The sequence below is a fragment of the Pomacea canaliculata genome, linkage group LG4 (assembly GCF_003073045.1).
Source record: "Pomacea canaliculata isolate SZHN2017 linkage group LG4, ASM307304v1, whole genome shotgun sequence".
Classification (NCBI taxonomy): domain Eukaryota; kingdom Metazoa; phylum Mollusca; class Gastropoda; order Architaenioglossa; family Ampullariidae; genus Pomacea; species Pomacea canaliculata.
Genome location: NC_037593.1, coordinates 26,300,943 through 26,321,839, shown reverse-complemented (window position 1 = coordinate 26,321,839; position 20,897 = coordinate 26,300,943). Strand labels below are relative to the sequence as shown.

The 20,897-nt window shown below is 46.8% G+C and overlaps 3 protein-coding genes across 15 annotated transcripts in view; 1 reads left to right on the top strand and 2 right to left on the bottom strand.

The window, feature by feature from the left end:
- LOC112562789 (kinesin-like protein KIF13A) overlaps positions 1 to 20,897 on the top strand; it is a 153,089-nt gene that overhangs the window by 63,550 nt on the left and 68,642 nt on the right. The gene's annotated exons all lie outside the window — the stretch shown is intronic.
- LOC112562791 (mucin-5AC-like) lies at positions 6,754 to 15,680 on the bottom strand. Its single transcript, XM_025236286.1, has 2 exons — positions 15,370 to 15,680; positions 6,754 to 12,772 (listed from the first exon to the last, which is right to left on the bottom strand). The coding sequence occupies exon 2, from the start codon at positions 9,473 to 9,475 to the stop codon at positions 7,244 to 7,246; it is 2,232 nt and encodes a 743-aa protein (XP_025092071.1). The 5' UTR covers positions 9,476 to 12,772; positions 15,370 to 15,680; the 3' UTR covers positions 6,754 to 7,243.
- On the bottom strand, positions 16,614 to 19,652 carry LOC112562795. Its single transcript, XM_025236291.1, has 2 exons — positions 18,638 to 19,652; positions 16,614 to 18,370 (listed from the first exon to the last, which is right to left on the bottom strand). Exons 1-2 carry the CDS (start codon positions 18,723 to 18,725, stop codon positions 17,172 to 17,174), a joined length of 1,287 nt encoding a protein of 428 aa, XP_025092076.1. The 5' UTR covers positions 18,726 to 19,652; the 3' UTR covers positions 16,614 to 17,171.

Sequence of the window (20,897 nt, the reverse complement as noted above, 5' to 3'; positions counted from 1 at the left end):
CAGTTGAGATCAAGACAATTGTGTGAGAATCCAACTTGCAACAAATTCAATATTTTACAGATTTTCGATTATGAAGAATCTTTAAAGAAAAAGAAAAAAAGAAAAGAAAAGAAAAGAAAGAAGCTGTGGAATGAGGAAAGACGACTCGGCACTCGAGCAAAGCTCGTGAGCTGCGTTCAGCTGACTCACGATAGAGAGCTTGACACATTATCGCCAAGATTTAGCTGCGCTTGCTGCAAGGTTATCATGCCGTTTAATTTGGAGGAGATATTGAAGACACCTTTCATAGCCTATCACCTCGTTGTCAACGTAATTGTTTCCATAAACCGAGTGTCTTGCGAGTAATTTACCGACAGGCCCACGCTTCGGCGTTGTCGGGTTCTGCGCGCGCGCGCTCGGAGGGTGTCCTGGGTGTCGAGGTGGGGGTGGGCTGTGGGGAGGAGAGAGCTTTGCCGCCACGCTTTGCCGCCTCGCTACCTCCTCCGTCCCACCCGGCCTCGGGGACGCGCCTTGCGTACCCTGACGACAACAGTTGCGGGGTCGGAGGTTAAGTTCTGGCTTGACGGGCGACCAAATATATGTAGTCGTTATTAATGTACATAACCATTACTTGTTTGCTGCCGTCGCTTTTTTTTTTTTTTTACCTTTTTACTTCGACGCTGCGTGGTAGCTGTACCTTTGCTCGCAAAACTGAAGGTGGGGAGAGAGAGAGAAAAGACATTAATTTGTGCGCGTTTTCATGTCAGTGTGATAAGAAATTATACCGCTTCTTTTTTTTTTTTTTTTTTCATAATTAGTTCTTGAAGTCTGATACGGTGAGATACAGGTTCTCAGCAGGGGTCTGGTATGTCGAGGATCGTTAAGGAAATCCGGCGTTTAGGGGAAGTTGAAGGTGTTTGTGTTTGTCTTGCAGAGTGTGGCGTTGCTACTGGTGACTGTGAAACGCAGGGTGGCAGGCAAGACAGTCCGGATGCCCGTGTCTGATTGGTTGGTTCGTTTGATACGAAAGCGGTTCAGCTAAGGGGGCGGAGGATTTCGCACTAAAGAGGGGAAGTAATGACGAAGTAGGGTCAGTCTTCATATTATATAAAGTCTTTAGCAGGGTGTCTGTGTGGGTCGCTGGACACTGAATGTCGTGAAATAGTGACGAGGGTGGACCTGCTGGTCTTGGCGAACCCAAGCGACATCAACATCAACATTTATTAGCATGAAAACTAGCTCGTAATGAAAATATGGACACAGGTTTATCAGACCTTACGTCGGGGGATAACTTTCAGCGCCGGGTACCCGCTCAATCTCACGTGCGCTCTCAGGTACATCTGCGGACATTTTTCAGTTCCTGGAACATAATGGTCTTCGGACTTTTATGCTTGAACGACTAGTAGCTCAGACTTCAGGAGTGGACAACCGTCAGCTTACAATAAATTAAATTAGTCTTTTGCAAAAGGTCAAAAGGTCACCGTCATGCTGACTATAGACTGACGTCGCCAGCATATCTTTTAACACCAACTGCTCTTCAGCAGTCACGCGACTTGTGACGTCATCGCGTAGCCTTATTTATCGACCTTAGATGTTTTTCTCAACTCGTGGAAGTGATCGACTTGTGACGTCATATTAGTGCACATAAATCACTCCCCCCACCCTTTCTAGTTGCTCTTGCAATTTCAGTTCCCTCGACCAAACACCCTGATACCCGGAATGAGGCCGAAACCCACCATTGGTGCGCTGTAATTCCGTTTGTAATTGATCGATTGTGTTTGTCATTAGTCTTTCGCGGTATCAATGGACTTGAGTGGTCGCTTGATCTTTTTCTGCGATTGGGTGGCTGACCTGTCAAGGGAAGTAATTTCGCGAGCGTCGGAACTAAGGTGGGTGTTGATCGGGTGGCAGGGTTCCCAAGGTCTTGCATGCAGCTGCGTCATCACAGAGCAAAATCAAGGTCATCGAGTTTTCGCGACTCAGGTATTTTTCTGTCGCCTGTTCGACGACAGGTGACGCCAGGTGTGCGTGTGAAGTGCACCGGTAGACCTTTTGACCGATAACCTTGGTCTTCGACGGTCACTTGCTTGACGTCACTGGCACCGCTGGGTGCTGGTCGTCCGGATTTTGTGTCTGGAATGGAAGATAAGACATGATTGGGTAAATAATGTGCTTGAGGTGAAGTGTGATGGCCAGTGGTTCTGCAGTTTGTGACGTAAGTTCAGGTGGGAAAGATGCAACTGTCAGCTGTTTGATTGAGGCACGAGAAAGTCTTTTAATGAATTGCACTAAAATTGACTCGGGGTCAATGGGTGGATTAACATCCTTATTTACATAGGTGTCTACTCAGTCCGTCATATGTCGAATTTATTTTGCCCCAGAATAAACAAGCCCTGTTTATTATTGCTGATGGAGACCTTTTCTTTTGGACGGGTGAGAGGAATGTTTACTCACTAAATAAAGTCGATGTGATGCTTCCAGAAGTACGACTTCCACAAAAATATAACGTATTATTCTCGATTTCTTTTCTGCCCAAGATGACACTATCAATGACAATGAAATCAACTCACCACAAGTAATTAACCGATTTTTGATGAAGCTCTTTCCGCCGCCATTCGTGTTTCAGTTGTTGAATTTCGTCTTTGATGGTTTGTGAGACTACCTACCACGATTGCTACATTGTTATAGCAGATGTATATTACAGAAGTAATTTTTAAAAAAAAAAGAAAACTTTTTTTTCCCAACATTCCACATTGCAGGGCACGAGTGTCGCGAATGGCACCAACTGATCCCGGACTATTAACTCCTACTGTTAACTGTTTACAACTAACAGGGTGGCAGTCAGTGTGTTGACTAAGTTCACCCAGCGACCGCCAGTCGTTAATCATCTGTTGCTGTATTGGTGGCGTCGTTAATCTCGCACTTCGTCGCGTGACCTGGACACGAGGGCTCGGTGCGCATTCTGCTGCCTGTTGGAGATGCATAATGGACTGTTAGAATTCCCTTGATTACAGTGACAGTTGACAGGCTTATCGCCGCCAGTCAGCCCCCGTATTTGTGTCTTGCAGATTAGTTTACGGCCTTTGCACAGCTTTTAGCCAGCATGCCGGGTGCGAGCGACAGATTGTGTTTAAATGTGTGAGTTTGCGCTCGCGTATGTGTGTTTTTCTTTATGCCCTCGTGTTTGCGCAAGAGATTAAAAAAAAAAAAAAAACCATCTCTTCCTAGTTTTATTCAAACATTTTGTAACCTGGTACTGTGGTCATATGATACATAAAATTTCAAAATGCTAACCCGTGTATAAAATTATTTTTTCAATGGTTGGGTTTAAGTTCCCTTTAAGACAATAATTCCACAGAATGGGAAAGAACTTCTTACCTTGGTGAGATTAAAACTTTGAATACCACAATTCTTACCCGCCATTGGGAAAGGTCAGAACATCATCACTCCTTATTGGAGGTCGTCAGGTGTGAAACGTTGTGAGTGTTAGTGACGTCACACAGGCAGGTAGGCCATCCACTGAAGTAATGGTTGACACAAATTGCTACAATACGTACTTGTAAGTTGCAACCATGTTTTATGGGAATTCTATATTCGAGAAGGCGCGTGTGTTCCAAAGGTAGACATCTCCGTGATAATTGAATGTTTTGAGCTTTTTTTCTAGCTGCTTGAAGTCAGCAACGTTTTTGAATCGCATTGTCTAGTTCATGTTTGGGTTCAAATGCTTAGTTTGTCAACAATGCCGTCTTCTGAGCGCAAAGACAAGGTCCGAAATAAAAGGAATTCTTGCTGCGAATAAAGGTACCGACGATAAGGATTTGTTTTTTAACGAGAAAAATACTGAGACTGGGTTAGCACTGGCGGTTTTTGTAGCTTGTCACATGTCAAAGCATTCCAGCTTTGAACTCCCTGGACCAGCTGCTCCAAGGGTGTTTGGAAGGTTTAAAACTAAACAACTAAACTAAGCGGACACGGGGTCCTTTCATCACGTTTGTTTCCCCCTCCCCCAGTTTGAATCCCGCCTGCATTGTACAGGTATGTCAGGTGAAAAACACCTTATCTCCACACCGGCTTACTGGTGCCTTCACCACATTTTAATTTTCTCGTGAGAAAATCATAATAGGAACACCCGTTAGAAAGGTCTTTAATTGAGAGGAGACAGAGATAGGAAGAAGGAAGGAGAGAGCTGTTGCATAAAAAAGCCTTTTTCCTCGACGACTCTGGATTTTAACTTCGCTTTTTTTTGAGAGTTTGATCATGTAACGGGTTTTTAGCAGACTTTCATTATGAGATAGCTCAATCACACAGGAAAAAACTCATGCTTTTACAATTTATTCATTTTTTAATGAATAATGTGGCAGTATTGGGGTGGTGGGTCGACCAACGCTGTGAAGAATTTGCTGTATTTTTTTCTGTTTTGGTTTTTTTAGTGACAAGGCGGAAAACGAAAACAAAACGATTAACAAAATAAAAACCCACACAACAAAGCAAAACAGTGGCGATTGTGTTTGTGTGTTGGAGTGTGAGTGATTGACCTAATACTGAATAAACCTGACAATTTTCAAGAGAGACAGAAATTTCGAAAGCAAGGCGAGGGTCTGGAGTTAACAGGTGCTTGTGGTTCACCCCGGAGTCCGGGGTCAAGTTTGTTGGGTGTTTGGTGAGCAGATACTAAAATGATGTGATCCCAGCGAGATATATTCTTAATGCTCGTTGAGAATCTCACATTTTTATTGAGCGTTTGTCGAAGTCTGGTGAAATTTTCTGATGGAGCTGCCTTACCGACTGTTTAAATGTCCGGAATCACGTGACAAAGGATTTAACAGGCGTAGTTGGGATAGACATCGGGGAGTGGGGCTCACATTTCTGGCCGGTGACCTCAGCCGCCGAAAGGGATACAATCGGCATGCGTAAATTGAAAGAAAGGAGTCAAAGGATCGTGAAATGTACAAACCTTATTAGAGATTATGTGAGATTATGCTCTTGACAGCTACCTGGAACACCAAAGGGACGGTGAGTAAGGGGTTCAGGTGCGGGTTGACTAGGATGTCAATATTGTGTTGACGCCGACTTCGAGGAAGAAGATGTTTGCACCGTGTGAGGTGATCAAGACTCACGTGCACTCCTAGAGCGGAGGGCGCATAACGGATGTCGAAGACTATTGGCTGGTAAACTCGTGCCTGTGTGCAGGACCTCGTCACTGTTCCGCATGATCCTCCCTGAGAGTGGTTGCCAGATGTCACGAGTTTGGTTATGAATTATGTCATCAGGAAGTGACGGTTTGTTTTTAAAACCATGCGAGAAGAAAACTTTTTACAAAGATTACCTTCATTATAGTTTTATCTCATATCCATTTCTGTTTGTTTTTTTGTTTTTTTAGGTGGGGGGTCGGAGGCGTGGAGGTGTGGATGGGTAGAATGCAGGCAATATCTTAGATATCAAGGTTTAACACAAGAATAACAAGCACTCACAAAATCCACTCGATGAAATGGGAGGGAATTTATGTTGTCGTTATACTTAAATTTCAACATACAAAAATAACAAGTCCATACAAACATTCTGAGCTAGAAATTGTTCGATTTACCTAACCGCTAACTTGGTCTCTGACCTCCACCTCAACTGCTGCTGTCCGTCCCCACAACACCCCGAGACTGGACCAAGCGAGGGAACGTAGAACATCAAGCCCGCGTTTTCTCTCCCTTGTTTGCCTCCATTTTCTCGCATTTCTCTCGGAGTAATCCTCCCTTCGGCACTGTTGGGTGATTTGCGAGAAACAGAAACATATATCCTGCAGCTCAAAAGGGGGAAATAATCCCTGTCCTCACAGCGCCTGATAGAGATATTGAAGGGGAGCAATCCGGGATGTCCGCTGTGGGGCTTAGTTGTGTTTGACAACGGCTCCCGTCTCCGCGCTAATGCTGCATGTGCGTGCACGCCTGTCACGGCCTGTGCATGTCCAGCGCTTACAGGCATCAGGGCCCTCGCTCGTCTGCCATGACAGGTCAGAGGGGGCGCCACTGCGTAAAATATGTCTTTAATAAGGGAAGAGAATCCAGCTGATCGCAATCTTCAGTTTTGTAGGGGTTATTTTTATTATTGTTTGTTTGATTTTTTCATGCGGGTTGTTGCTGTTGTTTTTATCCTTGCGTCCATCACACTTGACTCCTGTCTTTCCCAGAGAAATATTTTCTTCGTCGTCAGTGCGGATGCTTGTCGCCTGCCACACGGAGGCTTACCTCGGGTGGTGCGGTACGTGGTGCATACGTGGTGCGGTACGTGGTGCATAACGCCCCTGTGACAGCGAGCGTGGCCGGACCAGATAAAGCACAGTTGGCCGCGGACGCCCCCTGGTGGCTGGGGACGTGCACCCCACTTAATAAATGGCGGTCTCTCCATGGATCAAAAGGCAAGGTGGCGCCTTTGTACTTCACCGCGAGGGCAGGAGGTCCAGGTGAAAGTCAATCAGTGGGCTTCGCATTGTTCGTGTTTTCCTAGTCACGTGTCTCAACTTTTGGTATTCAGGAAGAAGAACCAGAGGTCGTTTTTAACCGGACAAAGATGGACGAAGGTGTTACCAAGTTTGGGAAAGTGTTTACTTGATGGTTATATAAAAATGTCGTTCATTTGTCACGCTAGAGAGCCTTTACGTATTTTAAAGTTCTTGTAGGGAGGTTGGATCGACTGATGGTTAGTGGGAACGACTTGGGTTCGGACCTTTTAGGAAACATTCCTTCTTCCAGTGCGAACCCTACAGAAATGAGTGCCGGATCTTTGCCTTAAACGGAGAGCCACACATAGACAGACAGAAACGTAGAGTTCGATTCTTAAACATATTATTCTAAATTTTTGTCATTAGAGATTTATCTAGGTTAGTTGAATTTATTATATAATAATTAACAAAATAAGATTCAGCACACAAAACACAGCTAGCCCACAGAACATTCTGAAATAATATTTCTTTGAAAAACCACAAATTTGACAGTGCAATCATATTTCTTTTCTTTAAATCCATCATTCACTCTTACGAGCAGGATCTTGCAATACATAATCTCGAAAGTGCTCGTCGGCAAAGTGTCATGCTGTTACTAAATAGTAAAATAAATTATAAAATAAATAATTATTAGAGCCTTTCCTTACATTCTATCGTTTGGTGGAATAATACATTGTTGTATCGTCAATGGTCAGGCGATGTCCATCATTTCCTCCAGATCTGAGCGAGGATGGCTGGTTGTCGTGCAGACAGTCGCCCTCGCGCATGATATGGTCAGTATATTTCCGTCAGTTCACGGGTGACTAAGCGAGGGGGAGTGAAGTGGTCCGGCCAGTAGTCCGGCAAGTAGTAATTCGGCCATCGCCTCTGCCGCACCGGGGTGGGACACACCTTGGGATCTTTCTGGCGTTTGTGCGCGGGGATACAGACACAGAGCAGCACGACACAGCTGAGGACCAGCATGGCGCACGCCACACTTCCGGCGACGATGACGAGGGTTGGGAACTCGGCCACCTCACTCTGGGGGGCAATGGAGTGGCTGCTGTATCGGGCGGTGGTGCTGGAGTCCCAGGGCTCCATGTTCGGCCAGGGCTCCATGTTCGGTTCCCAGATAATGCTGGTAGTTGTTGTCGTCCAGGTTTGCGATTTCCTCGGTGTGGCGATGGTGGTGGACGTTGCCGGTGTTGTACGAGCGTCAGTGGTAGTGGTTGTAACCGTTGGTGTCGCGACAGTGGGAAGGGAAGAGGCAGTAGTGGGGGATTTGATGGCTGGGGTGGTTTCGGCTGTTGTAAGCGACGTGATTGTCACTGGTGTGTTTTGACAGACTGCGGTTGGGGTTGTTGTTGCGGTTAAAAGTGCTGTTGTTAGCTTGGTTGTTGTTGGCGTCGTGGTAATAATTGTAGTTGTGAGCATGGTAGTAGTTGGGGTGGTGGTAGTTGGAGCGGTGGTAGTCGTGGGTGCTGTGGTAACAATGGCTGTGGGTGCTGTAGTGGTAGTAGTTGGGATAGAAGTCGCAGTAGTTTTAACAGTGGTTGTGGGTGCTGTGGTGGTGGTAGTGGTTGGGGTAGAAGGCGTAGTAGTGGTAACAGTGGTTGTGGGTGTTGTGGTGGTAGTTGTTGTTGGGGTAGAAGTCGTAGTAGTGGTAACAGTGGTTGTGGATGCTGTGGTGGTGGTAGTGGTTGTTGGGGTAGAAGTCGTAGTAGTTGTTGTACTGGTAGCTGGTGTAGTCATAGTTGTAGTTGTTTGCGTAGTAGTTTTTGTTGTAGTGGTCGTGGTAGTTGTCTGACATTGCACCTCCAGTTCTGGCAAAACCTCCGTCAGGGTGCGGCCTGCATACTTGACCAGCTCCTTACACGTGGGAGGCCGGCAGCTCGCGCAGGAGTTCAGGTAGCGAGCCAGCCACAGCTCGTCGCACGTGCACAGCCAGTTAGGGTTCAAATTAAGGTCGATGGTGGGAGACGAGGTCAACAGAGTCTTCATGGTGCTGGGCAAGGTCTGCAAGGACGTATTTCGGAGGTCAAGGACGGACAGGCTGCTACCTGCGAAGGCTCCTGGCTCCACGACGCTAATGGGGTTGCTGGAGAGGTTGACGGAGTGGAACGTCAGACGAGAGAAGTCATCGGAGCTGATGGCGGCGATGTTGTTGACGCTGAGATCAAGAACTTGGGGCGGGGTTCGACACGCGCGGAGGGAGGCAGAAGGCACGGCGGTCAGTTGGTTATCGGACAGATTCATGACGCGCATGGCCGTTCCCGTGAATGCAGTGTCGGCGATTTTGCTGAGGTGGGAACCGCTGGCGTCCATGGTTGTCAAGGATGACAGACCGGAGAAGACATGGTCTGGCAGTGCAGTCAGCAGCGTGTTTTTCAGAAGAATTGTCTGCAGACTGCGCAGAGGCTGGAAAGCCCTAGGCGTGACCTGGGTCAGGGGGTTGTAGGTGAGGTCGAGAGTCAGAACACTCGCCAGACCTTCAAAAACACGGTCACTGATGGTCGGCAGGAGATTGAGCTTGATATCCAGTGAAGTCAGGCCTGTCAGCGGAGCAAACCCAGCCTCAGGCAGGGAGTTAATACCGTTGTGACCCAGAGACAGGGTGCGAAGGTTGACTAACCCCGTGAAGAGGTCAGGTGGGAAGGTAGAGAAGTTGTTGTTGAGGAAGGTCAGCGACTCTAGTTTGGTGTTGGCGGCAAAAACGCTTCCGGCGGACTTGGTGATCCCGGTACTGGACATGGTCAGCGTCTGAAGCTCTGTCAGCTTACTGAAGAGCTGGGGGATCAAACCCCGTACCGTCAGCAGAGGGCAGCTTTCCCCCAAGATGGTGGCGTCCTGGATGGACGGGGGCAGTGCGGTCGGGCAGACCTTGCACACGGCAACGCGGTCAAGATTGCTGGAGTCTGCTGTACACTTTAGACAGACAGGGGCAGCAGGACAGTGCTGCTGGCTGCCAGTGAGCTGAACTAAGGTCAAGTACATCACGAAACTTAAGAAAAATGTTAAATGAGCCATGACTCAGCCTTGACATCAGTCTCAGAGATGGAATAGCGTTGAGAATCACACCCAGAGCAAGAGCTGCCTGGTGTTAATCTGACCAATTCCTGCTCTTAATTGGAAAGATATTTCTTCCTTTTGGTGGGGATGTTGTAGGAAGGCAGTGGGGTTATCCTTGCCTAGAGACAACTTCAGTCACTAGACACCAGCAGTTTATCCATATTTTACCTTAGCCAAACCCTCGCAGTGTTTATTGTAAACTTGTCTGTAGATGCCATTGCGCTCAAACTACATTCCATGTAAGAAAATGTATCTTCACAGATTTTCACATTGTCATCTTCGACTTTTTTGTGTGCTCTTTTTCTGTTTATAATGAAAAGATCAGAGTCTCACTAACCTGATGTCTTTGCCACACAGGTAGATGTAAAAAAAGCAATGAGGTCAGTTTATGAGAACCGGGTTGTCCTCGGTCTAGACGCTTTCAGTGTCTTTAACCAATGTCCTCCGTAGGTTTATCCGGGTGTTCACAAGTGTCTTGTCCAGGTTGACAGTATTTGAGTGTCTTCTTTAGATTAATCGGGTATTCGAAAATGTCGATTGTTGGTTAGGATATTCACGTCTTGTTTTAAAATCCCTGTTAGTTGACACTAGTTGTCCTCCCCTGTGGTCTGGTCGGGGATGACACTCCCCTGCGTTACAGCCTTTAGGTAGTTGATTAGATTGAGAAACTACCCCGGATGGAGTCCGCGTGTGTGTGGAAGACACAGGGAGAAAGTAAATAAGTGGATAAAACCAGTCAATGAAAGGATTTGTTCACGTCTAAGGGAGATAACGGAACGAGAGAGGGGGTCTTCACAGGGAAAGCAAAATGAAAGAGAGATTCAATTAAATCTTACCTCGACCATCATTCTACACTTTGTCACAGGAGCGAGAGGCGATCCTTGATAATCATGCTTCAAAAAAGGGGGTTAGGGAGATGTGCATACATAGAGGTGGGGGTGAGGACGGTATAGCAGAAACTTGTCGAAATAATCAAATGGTTATAATAAGTGGTGGTGAGAGGGGATTGGAAGGGAGCTCTTGCAATGATCTTTCTCCTGGTGTCAGACAGCCATGCACTGCCTGTGTCAGGAAAGTCGAACAACTGTGCGTGCGGTCGTACTAAACTGTAACTGATGACTTGTGAAATAACTGAATGTCTGGTCCTTATGATTATTTATTCATTTATTTTCTGTGGGTAATTCATTAAAAGTGATTCGCATAAACACTAATCCCTGTGGTCGACTCAGGTCCATGTTGTAAAGGAAGTGTCTCGTCATTATTAACAGATCGGGGATCTGACACTGAGATTGTTGGGTGTGGGCCACGTGTACTACTGATGGGAACGTTGGTACCCTTCAGGTCTTATGACACATTCCACATTTTAACATTGTGTACACTTTTGGGGGCTTGAGACATCCTTGGTGCTATGACATACCGACGTGATCTTAGAAATGACCGCGACCTGGGTCCTGTGCACTAAGCACCCATTCATGTTGCGCAATCAAAGAAACAGGTGGAGGATAATATCAGGGTTGTCAGGGTTGAATATGAACGGCCGCCTTGTCAGGGTAACCACCACTGTGTCCAAGAACGTGCGGCGTCTAGTGTAATCCTCAATCATCGACCGATGATTAACGAGCACGCACGCATAGGGTACGTGTGTAGTGAAGGATTAAAGGGCACGTGCGCGCTGCAGCAGATGCACACGCGACCAAACATCCGGGGAACTTCCGGCTTTGAAGTACAGTAGTGACTATCGGTGTCGGACCTGTTGGAGCACCGCGACCGAAACTCCCAGAAGGTTAATCTCCCACTAAGATCGGAGGAGTCGGGCACGTGTTTGGAGTTACAACGACTACTTCCTGCTTTGTGGAGGGTGAGCAAGAGTTCCGACTGCCTCGATCCGTCAGTAGTGAAACATTCGCGGGTGTGTCAGGTGTCAAATAAGGTGACTGTTTGTGACCGTCTTCGCGCCGAGTAGGGGGTGGAATACCGATAATACACATTGGCTTATAAGGCTGGACAGCACGAGTGGATTATAGACTGGTGGTGATAACCTCGCACCTGCCTCGCCAAACATGATCACACAAGTCTTTGCATGCAACGTTCTGGAAATTTCGAAGAAGGGGGGAAGAACAAATTTAGTTACAGGATCTATTCACATAAAAATAATATCATGAATACAGAAAATGTCAGGTGTAGCGAAGCTGTTTTTTCTATCAAACTTCAGAAACACATCTTGTTAATCAGATCTCACAGTGTGTAACTAAGACAGACGACAAATCTTGAGTGTTCACCTAGTAATCACAGGTCTGTTAAAATAATTTGGATAATATACAGCTAAACATTTGAGGTTTGGGGGTTACTTGTGAAGGAAATCAGTAGGAAAAACTTAGAAGGGTTAATCAAAGATCGTCTTCATATCAAGACATCAACTGTTTGAAAGTAACAGTTAAATATTTAGTTACCGCGAGATCCACTAATAAGGGTTAGTAATCTCGAGAGCTTTGTCACAGTTGTGTTGTAATCTCCATTGTTCGGTCGTGACTGCTTAGTAAATTGGAGAACTTGGTCACAGCTGTATATCATTAATCATTTCCACCTCTGCCGTGGCCTCGGCAAAGTCGAAGGCGTCGTTGTGAAACTCCGTCAGAGGCGGTTGCCGCGACATCTTCCTCGGCCTAGTGCCGCCCTCGACAGCCATGGCATCATCGACCTCGTCGTTGTCAAAGTCGGACATGAAGACGCTGGATAGGCTGATGGTGTCGTTGGTGATAATGGCGTTGATGTTGGACTCGAAGCTGATGGTGGTGGAGGACGAGCGGCGACTGCCGTCGTGGAGGAAGAGGTCGTTAGTGATGTCCAGCTCCTCCAGAGCCTGCTGCTCCTCTTGCCGGATCGCGGAGGATGCATCCCCAGCCTCCTCTGCAACTCTCTCGCTAAGCCGCATGGCGGCCTTGAGGTTCTCGTTCGAGGCTCGCAGCTTGCGGAGGATCTGCTCCTCGGCGGGCTCCGCTGGCTGTGGGTTTTCCCTGTGCACCTGGTACACCCACACGTCGGACATCTTTTTTTCGTGCGGCCTTTTGGTCCGCGGCCGGTCCTCAGTCATCACCCTGCGGTACATCTTGTACACTCCCACGTTGAGGGCTAACAACAATAGCAGCACGACCGCCACCAGCGACAGCGCAATGACCTGCGCCTCCGTCAGGCTGTCCGGTCCCCACAGCAAACCCTCGCCTGCCATCATGTGCTGGGCACGGTATCTGTATCACACTGCATGGATAGAGTCGTCAAAAGGTTAAGGTTCATATAGGGAATGATGTAAACACGTTTGACCATATTTTGAAATATTTGTATACGACGGTTTATATATATATACCGCGTTTCCTCGTAATAAGGCCTAACCCTTAAATAAACCCCAGAATACTTTTTTTAAAGGATTATCGTGGGTATAAGTTCCCCCCACCCCGAAATATAAGCCCTAGTTAACATCGTCAGCCAGACGGACGGATTTCGTTGTCCGTGGAAACATTGAATCATTAAATAATGATTTTAATATATAAATAAATAACGTTATGAGTTTTGACGATGACACGAATTTTGTACATGAAAAAAAAAGACATCCCCCTACTTCACCCACAGGCCATAAACATTACTTCAAACTGTGAGTTTAAGTGTGTATACCATAAAATGTGAGAAAGGTACAGTCGAAGCGCACCCGAAACTGCGAGACACGGGATGAAGAGTTTTAAAAAAAAAATCTATTATCCATTTATTATTGTCGTTTCACCGACTCCTCGAACAGGGAATCACATGGGTGCACAGACCTAAACAGCATGACATGTTGTTTAATGTTTTGATAGAGTAGGTCAATATAGAAAATACAGTAATTCCTGACCTTCACGTTTAAACTGCTTTATAAAGTTTCCTGTTTATCTCTTTCATAAAGCTGCTGATGTTTACAGAAGTTATTTAGGGGCTGCATTATTAAGTAGAGACTTTCTATGAGGTTAAAAAAGACATTATTTTAAGCCACAGTATTGAATTTACTTCATCCTATTCACAACGCTGTCCGTTACAATGTACGTGTATCTATCTACAGGAGTATCTGAAAGGTTCGCGAACAGTCGGCCAAAATGATATATAGGCGGTATATGTTTCAAGGGAAGTAACTCGTGCCCTTCCATACTACAAACCAGTTTATCTCCCTTGTGTTGATATGGCTAAAGGACGTACATGTAACAGATAAGCTCTACCCCTACCGCATCCCCTCCTCCTCAGTTTATTGACAGACAGAAGAAAACTGAGGAATGTTGAGGGGTTTGCTCAATTACGGCTTAAAAACACCTTTCTCGCCATGTCAAGGACACAAGTAGAAAGCTCTGCTCGCCGACCCCGACCTGCCGTACTAAAGTGAGTGATGGAAGAAGGCCATGATAGCACCTTACTGTCGCCTTTCACCTGAGGTAGATAGAGTGGGAGTGGCTGGATGGGTGCAGTTAATGCGCAGAGCTGTAACCGAGGGAGGGAGGTGTTACTGAGAGTCTATTACACACCGGAGGGCCGATTTGGATGGTGGTCCATCAGTCGGAGGTCAGGAGTTACCGCCTTTCTTTCACCCTGCTTCTTTCCACCTACCCCTTTCTGCATGTCAGGCTTGCAGAGTTACAATACCACCTCACCGGTACCTGGGGGTTTGATCAAACATGACCTGGGGAGAGTTTAGAACTTTACCACTGCAGTAATGGTACTTGAGATGTAATCAAACAGAACTCGCCGTCACTCACCAAGCGGGCTCTCTCTTATCTCCGTGAAAGCCAAGTGTGCATCCCCCCCGTCCCGACCACCCAGCTCTACTTCATCGACACTCTCTGACTTTGCGGGAGGGAAATGCCGGCTGCATACCTAACTGACGACAACCACTTCAAGTCCAGGACGCAGGCGCTGGCCCGGCTATCAGTCACCATGGCAGCTGTCTTGACGAGGACGTCAGTGACAGAGTGCGTAGCTCAGACAATCATACTTCACAACCGCCGCACACCTCACCCATCATCTCCCTCATCAAAGGGGAGTGAACACCGGTCCTTTGAACTGCACCTTCTGATCGATATCCCCCTTTCCTTTCTCCTCGTTCTGACATCTTCATTTTCCTCCTATGCCAATCAGACAGTGTGTCGGTGATAAGCACACCCATGTGTGACCTGTTCTGTTAACTTTTCTTCCTCTCCGCCCATCACCCACTTTTCATCCCCACAATGATTGCTGGAAATTGCTGTACACCATTTAGATCGTTAGTGGGAGGGTGTGATTTAGTTAATGGCGGGTGTAGGTCGCAGTGACAAGCGAACAGCAGTGTACAGGCTGTAGTAGCAGACTTGTTTCCTGCTCAGCCATGTAGTCTAAAGCTGATTGCATGACAGCCTAGGAGTGGGGACAAGCCGACTACCTTTTGCTAGACATGTGTTAAAAAGAAAGTAGTTTGTTTATGGTATTTGTAGGGCAAAGAGCAGCAGACAGAGGGCCAGGGTTCAGTACCGAGCCCCGCTTGTCGGCTGAAAAAAACTGTCCTCAAAGAAATCGGCTTCATTCTATTGAACATAACTCTGGAATGACCCCCACTGCTTCATTAGACACGGTCTTGTCGAATAGGTTCTCTCAAATGATGAGTACCCCCTAATATAATAATAATTAGGCCTTCACTTGGCTCGACTTCACGCTGTTTATCTTTGTTTACGTTCACACAGATCCCTGTCATTGTGAAATGTCTGCCGTGAACAGAGGAACAAAGCCCGGTCATTGTATGTCTCTTTGGCAAACTGACGGCTGTGCCGACACAAATAATATTTATAATAATAGACACACACACTTACCCGCTAGAATCACGAGCGTTTCCATGTCGTGTCCGTCGTGCGGCCAGCGGGAAGGAAGTTGACGGCGGACGGCAGTCGCACGGCGCGTGTGGTTGTTGTAAGGGCGAGCGGCTGTTCCGCCATGTCATTCGCCACCACACTTGTCGGTCTCGTGAAGTGCACGCACCTTGCCTGTGTTGACATGCCAGTGCTTGTTGACTTTGTAGTAACTATAGGTAATGTTGTCATTCCCTCACACATCAACTGTCACCTACACGGACAGGCACTCACAGTAGGTGTTGAGGTCGTACGTTGTGGTGCAATCTAACCGTATTCCTTTTGGTGATCATCTTAATGTATTTATGTTGGTGACTACTGGTGTATTTTATAAACTTACACCAACACCCTCGTGTATGCTATCCCACGAATTTAAACTGTTTTTAACAAGTTCTAGATCACGAGTATCCATAATGCGCTGACATTTTGTGATGATTAGTGAGGCGGGAAAGCGACTGGTACTATGAGTGACTCAGAAACTCATAGTTTCGGAAATCACGTGACTTCTAGTCATTTCTCCCCCTCCCAGTCCAGACCCGACTTGATGGTCTTTGCCAGGTATCCACAACGGTATCATCAATCTCTGCTCTCGTCATTGCCAGCAGGTTCCAACGTTTAAAATCTCAGAATCCGGGGTATTTATTACTTAATTGTCACCGCCACCCGAAGAACAGAGACCAAAGGCCCTACGTCTATAACCCTTAACCTTAAGTTTTTCATTAACCCCGCTCTGCTTCCTCAGCGAAGAGACAGCACGTGCAGATGTGAAATGGCGCTGTTTACTGCGCGTGCAAGTATTCTAAATACTCGTTCTCTGGTTTGTTGTTTTTGATCGTCTTAAATGTGAAAGCTCTTCGAAATTTGAAAGACTATTGCGAGCCTGACGAGAAAGATCTCGCCATTGTGTCGAAAGGCATTGCTCTTCCATTGTTAGTAACAGTATAGAGCTGGAAGAGTTGCTTGTGGGTTGGCAATGGGATGAACGTTCAGTCGTCAAGAGAGTTGACGCCAGGTGACGTTACCTGGCAGAAAACTGTCACGAAACTGTCACGTTTGACGAATGGGGCTTTCAAGCCATGACGTCACGCTATTAACGCACTTCTTACTTTGTGTGTATGTGCACGCGCCACTTAGAACATAAGACAGCATAGTACGGGCTGTCGGTGACGTCAGGAGGGTAACCAGGAAAACGATCGTGTTGATGAAAGTATGGATGTCAAGGGCCTGCGAAGACGCATATGCATCCGCAAGGAGACCCGTGTTATACATACATATATTACTCACAGAGTCGGAACATGTCAGTTTGTTTATTTTAGTGTCATCGTTACTCATCCTGGAAATAAACCTTGCACGCGCTTTGTTGTAGCCTGCAAGACAGTTTCACAGAGGTACAACAAACATATTATTGACAATACGGCTACGCTTACAGTTTAAACTCTCAACCTTATAGTTACCTTGGTTGATGTGACAATGAACAGCAGACATCAAAATAACAGATCACAAAACCAGAGGACAGATGAAGTGATGTTTGGTTTTAGAGTTTTGCTCAGCTCGAGTGTAAAAGGAAGGACTAAATAAAATTCAATACTGTGATTTAAGAAAAATATAAAGCAAAACAAAACAGCAACACCCGCGTACAACAGATAATTCTAAGATGATGGAGAAAAATGTATTCTCATCAAAATCATTTATTCGTTTTCACGTTACCGTCAACTTTCTTCCCTTGAGCTCGTAGCTCTACGTGTTCTGCAGACTAAAGCACGGCCCTAAACTACATGGGACTCAGGGGTTGGAAAAGACTGCAGCACTTGAGGGTCTTGGGTCATGGCCTTCTGCACGTCCTCGCTAGTCTGACGCCTGTCTCTGCGGCCGAGCTCGCTGCTGACCATGGCCTCTAGGATGCCCTCGTCCACCGAGCCGGTCTGCGCGCGTTGCAGGCAAATCTTCTTCCTCTCCTGTCGCCGCTGGCCCCAGCGCCAGGCCAGACACAGCCCCGGCCCCACCAGCAGCCAGCTGAGCACCACGGTGCCCAGCACCACCCCGACCGTCCCGCTGGTCGTCAGCCCCACGGTGCCAGGTGATGGCTCACCCTGGTTTCCATGGAGACCGCCGCTGGGCGCGCTGCCTCTGTCCGCCACTAGCTGTGCCGCGCCGCCTTCTGTTTGGGGGGAGTGCTGGTGCTGCACCGGTGTTGGGGCAATGTCTGTCAGACGCGGGGCGTGGTCTGTCGGAGGCACGGTGTGGTGGCGGATGATGTCGGGTGTCGCTGCTTCAGAGGCTGGTGGCGTGGGGTCGTGGTGGGTAATGATGACGTAGTCGCCGTAGCCATTTGGCGCCAGGCTTTGCGTGGCCAGACCTTGCAGCAAGGGTCCGTGCGGGTGGACTCCGCGGCCCATATGCTCAGACCCCTCTACCTCGTCTTCCTCGCCGTTCGCCTTAGCGTCGGCTAGGATGGCGGACATGTTGAGGCCCGGGTACATGGTCATGAGCTGCGCTAGAGAATCGTTTTGGCCTCGCAGCATGTACTGCTCCATCAAGTCCTCGATCTGCTCCTCCAGTGCCTCGTTGCCTGTCTCCTTCTCGCCGGCCTCGCCCTCTTCTTTCTCACTTTCCTCTTCCTGACCTCGGCATCCCGCCCCGCACGCGCCTTCTTTTGCTTCGTGTTGTTTAGGTCCCTCGGTGCAGCCATGACCTTTACATTCCTTCGTCTCCTCACTCCTCTCGCCTTCTTTCGGTCCCTCCGCTTTCCCGGCTTCGGTCTCTTCAGTACCTTTCAGACCAGCTTGCTCATCACTTGCAGTAGCGTTGCGTCGTTTGGCTGAGTCCTCCGTGTCCTCGGAGTGTGCAGACCTGCTTTGTCCAGGAGTCTGCGCCTGGAGGTTACCGCCTGTGACGAGCTGAATGTCCTCCAGCGGAAGGGAGGGCGTAGTGATGGCAGACCTTGCGTGTCGTGATATGGTGTTATCTGTTGCAACATCGTTAGCCAGGACTAGCATGAGATATATGTAAAATGGTGGATTTTGTACAGAGTGTTCAGCGAGGTTAAGAAGAGAGATGGCGAAGAGGAGAGAGCAAAGACATTTAATAAATAACTTAAATGTTGCCATAATTGTTCATCAATATGGAGTAACTGAGTGAAATTACTTTAAAAGCACATTGTCAGTTAGCACTATCTACTTTCAAAATACGTGGTCCGAGGGAAGAGTGTTGAGAGAAGTGAATGTTAACTCACCGTGTCGTGGCTCAGTTACGACTGTTCTTTCGCACACCAGCAAGATGCCAGTCGCCATGGCCAGCAGCAGACCTTCACAGCCACGCATCCCAGTGAAGTTCGAAGTGACGAGGGAGAAAGAGGTGAGAAAGTTATCTGACCTCTGAGACTAGTAGAACAGGCGCAAGATGTCTGACGTTCTCCTCCACCTGAGCAAAGAATCTGGCCTGAAGATGATGCTTGACGTACAGAAGAGGCAGACAGGCTTGTCTGATACAAGAGTGAAAAAGGTCAGATGATATCTGACGTTCTCCAAGACAAAGAGCATAGGTGTCTGACGTTCTCCAGGTGAGATCGAAATCTCAGATAACCTTTCACATCCGTTGCGGTCCGTGTCAGTGCGACGACAGATAAATAGTCCCACAATGTGTCCTGATTACAGTGACACTGTCTCGTCCCAACGACAACGGCGTTAACTGTCCCTCGTGCTGGCGACGATGACGCTGTTCTGACGCACAGCTGTATGCAGCTGGAACTGCCGGCCTCAGGGCTGTAGTGACGTGGACTTGAAGCGATCTGCTCGGAAAGGCACCAGACGGGATCAGCTCTGTGCGGTGGGCAGCTGGCCACGAAAAGAGACAGACAAGCATGTAGTCTCCAGACGTAGCTGGCGCCCCCTGGTGGGATAGTACCTGGCTGTCACTCTCATTTGTCATCGCTGATGATATGAGATGAAGTGCGATGATCCGACTGACACGAAGGGAAATAAGTGTGTGACGGGGGGTAGGATGGGGATGGGTTGTATGAAGCGGACAAGAAATGTTAGGTTAGGAGTGGGGGTAGTTTGGTGAAGATGAGGGGTGGTGGATGGATGTTTCCATTGTAGCTATGATGGCTGTCTATTCATCGCCAAGCCCCTGTCCATTGTCTTCAGTTAATACACCTGACTGGTCACATAGATGGCGCCACTCTTTCCGTCAGAGTGATCGATTGCTAGTGGATAGAGCTCTGTGTGATTACTCCCTCCTACACTCATCTCACCTTTAGATGGAAGCATATGAGTCATAGTTAGATGAAGCATCGTTCTTATGTTTCTGGTGTTTATACGCACCACTTTATGTTCTGGTGTTTATGTTAACATTGCAATCACATCCCTTTCAGACAGGATTTCTATTTTTAAAAAAAATCATACAAAAATAGCTGCATGTCACAAAACTATAATTTTGAATAAGTTTTAAATATCACATTTAGCAATAATGAACTGTTTTTGGTACGATATTTTTAAAATAGAAAATTCACACATATTAGCATGCCCGTAAATGCTTTTAATATTCGTATTTCGGAAGAAGAGCCACTGTGAAAATTTGGTATCAGTGTAAAAAGTTCCATTAAATAATACACACAAGTAAACACTTTTCATCCTAACGTGAATGCATGTTGTCCAGAATCAGGAAAATAACATCAAACTCAGTAATTCGGTTGATTTTGCCGACGAAACTGACAGAAAACAAGAAGAACATTAACCTGCGTATTGCTCACTAAATCACAAAGAACTTACATTTGAAAAAGACTGCATGTCCTGTCGTAAAAAACAAGGAAAGTAACTTATGAAAAAATGATTCAGCTTTAAAACGAGCTGTTATTTGTTCTTGTACCATTAGCTGTCCGTGAATTTAAAAAAAAAAAATCAAAGCACCATACACATGTGTCCATGTTTGACTTTAACGGTAAGGCGAGGCAATGAGTGCGGGCTGGGGTAATCTCAAGGAAAAAAAAAACCACTGGCCTCCACTTCCCATCACACTTTTTTTCACAACCACCATTTATTTAGTCGTCACCAAGGCTAGGTTATAGTTATGCAGTGTAGATGCCTGCTTAAAAAAATTAATGGAATAAATATTCAGTATGTTTGGCAGCGAACATCAGCGACGTGAAGCTGGTTCACAGTACAAAGAGAAATAACTCTTGTATTGAACTTCAGCACGGGGTTGTCTACCTTGCATCTTCGCTGCAACATTTTATTGTTGGAGTCTGTGGACGATTTCGGGGAATTATGCATGCTTGTAACCTTCACCACAACTTGTAGTGTAGACCTCATCTGGTTTTGATGTGGTCTCTTTGTTATACATGTTCTGCATGTGAAATGAATTGCCGAAACAAAAGCAATCATTTTAAAATGTCACACTTTGTTTCTCGTAAAAACACAAATTTCATTAGCATTCTATGTTGAGGTAATGCTAATGTCAGCTTTTGTTTCTTAAGTCGGTTGTAATAAAATATA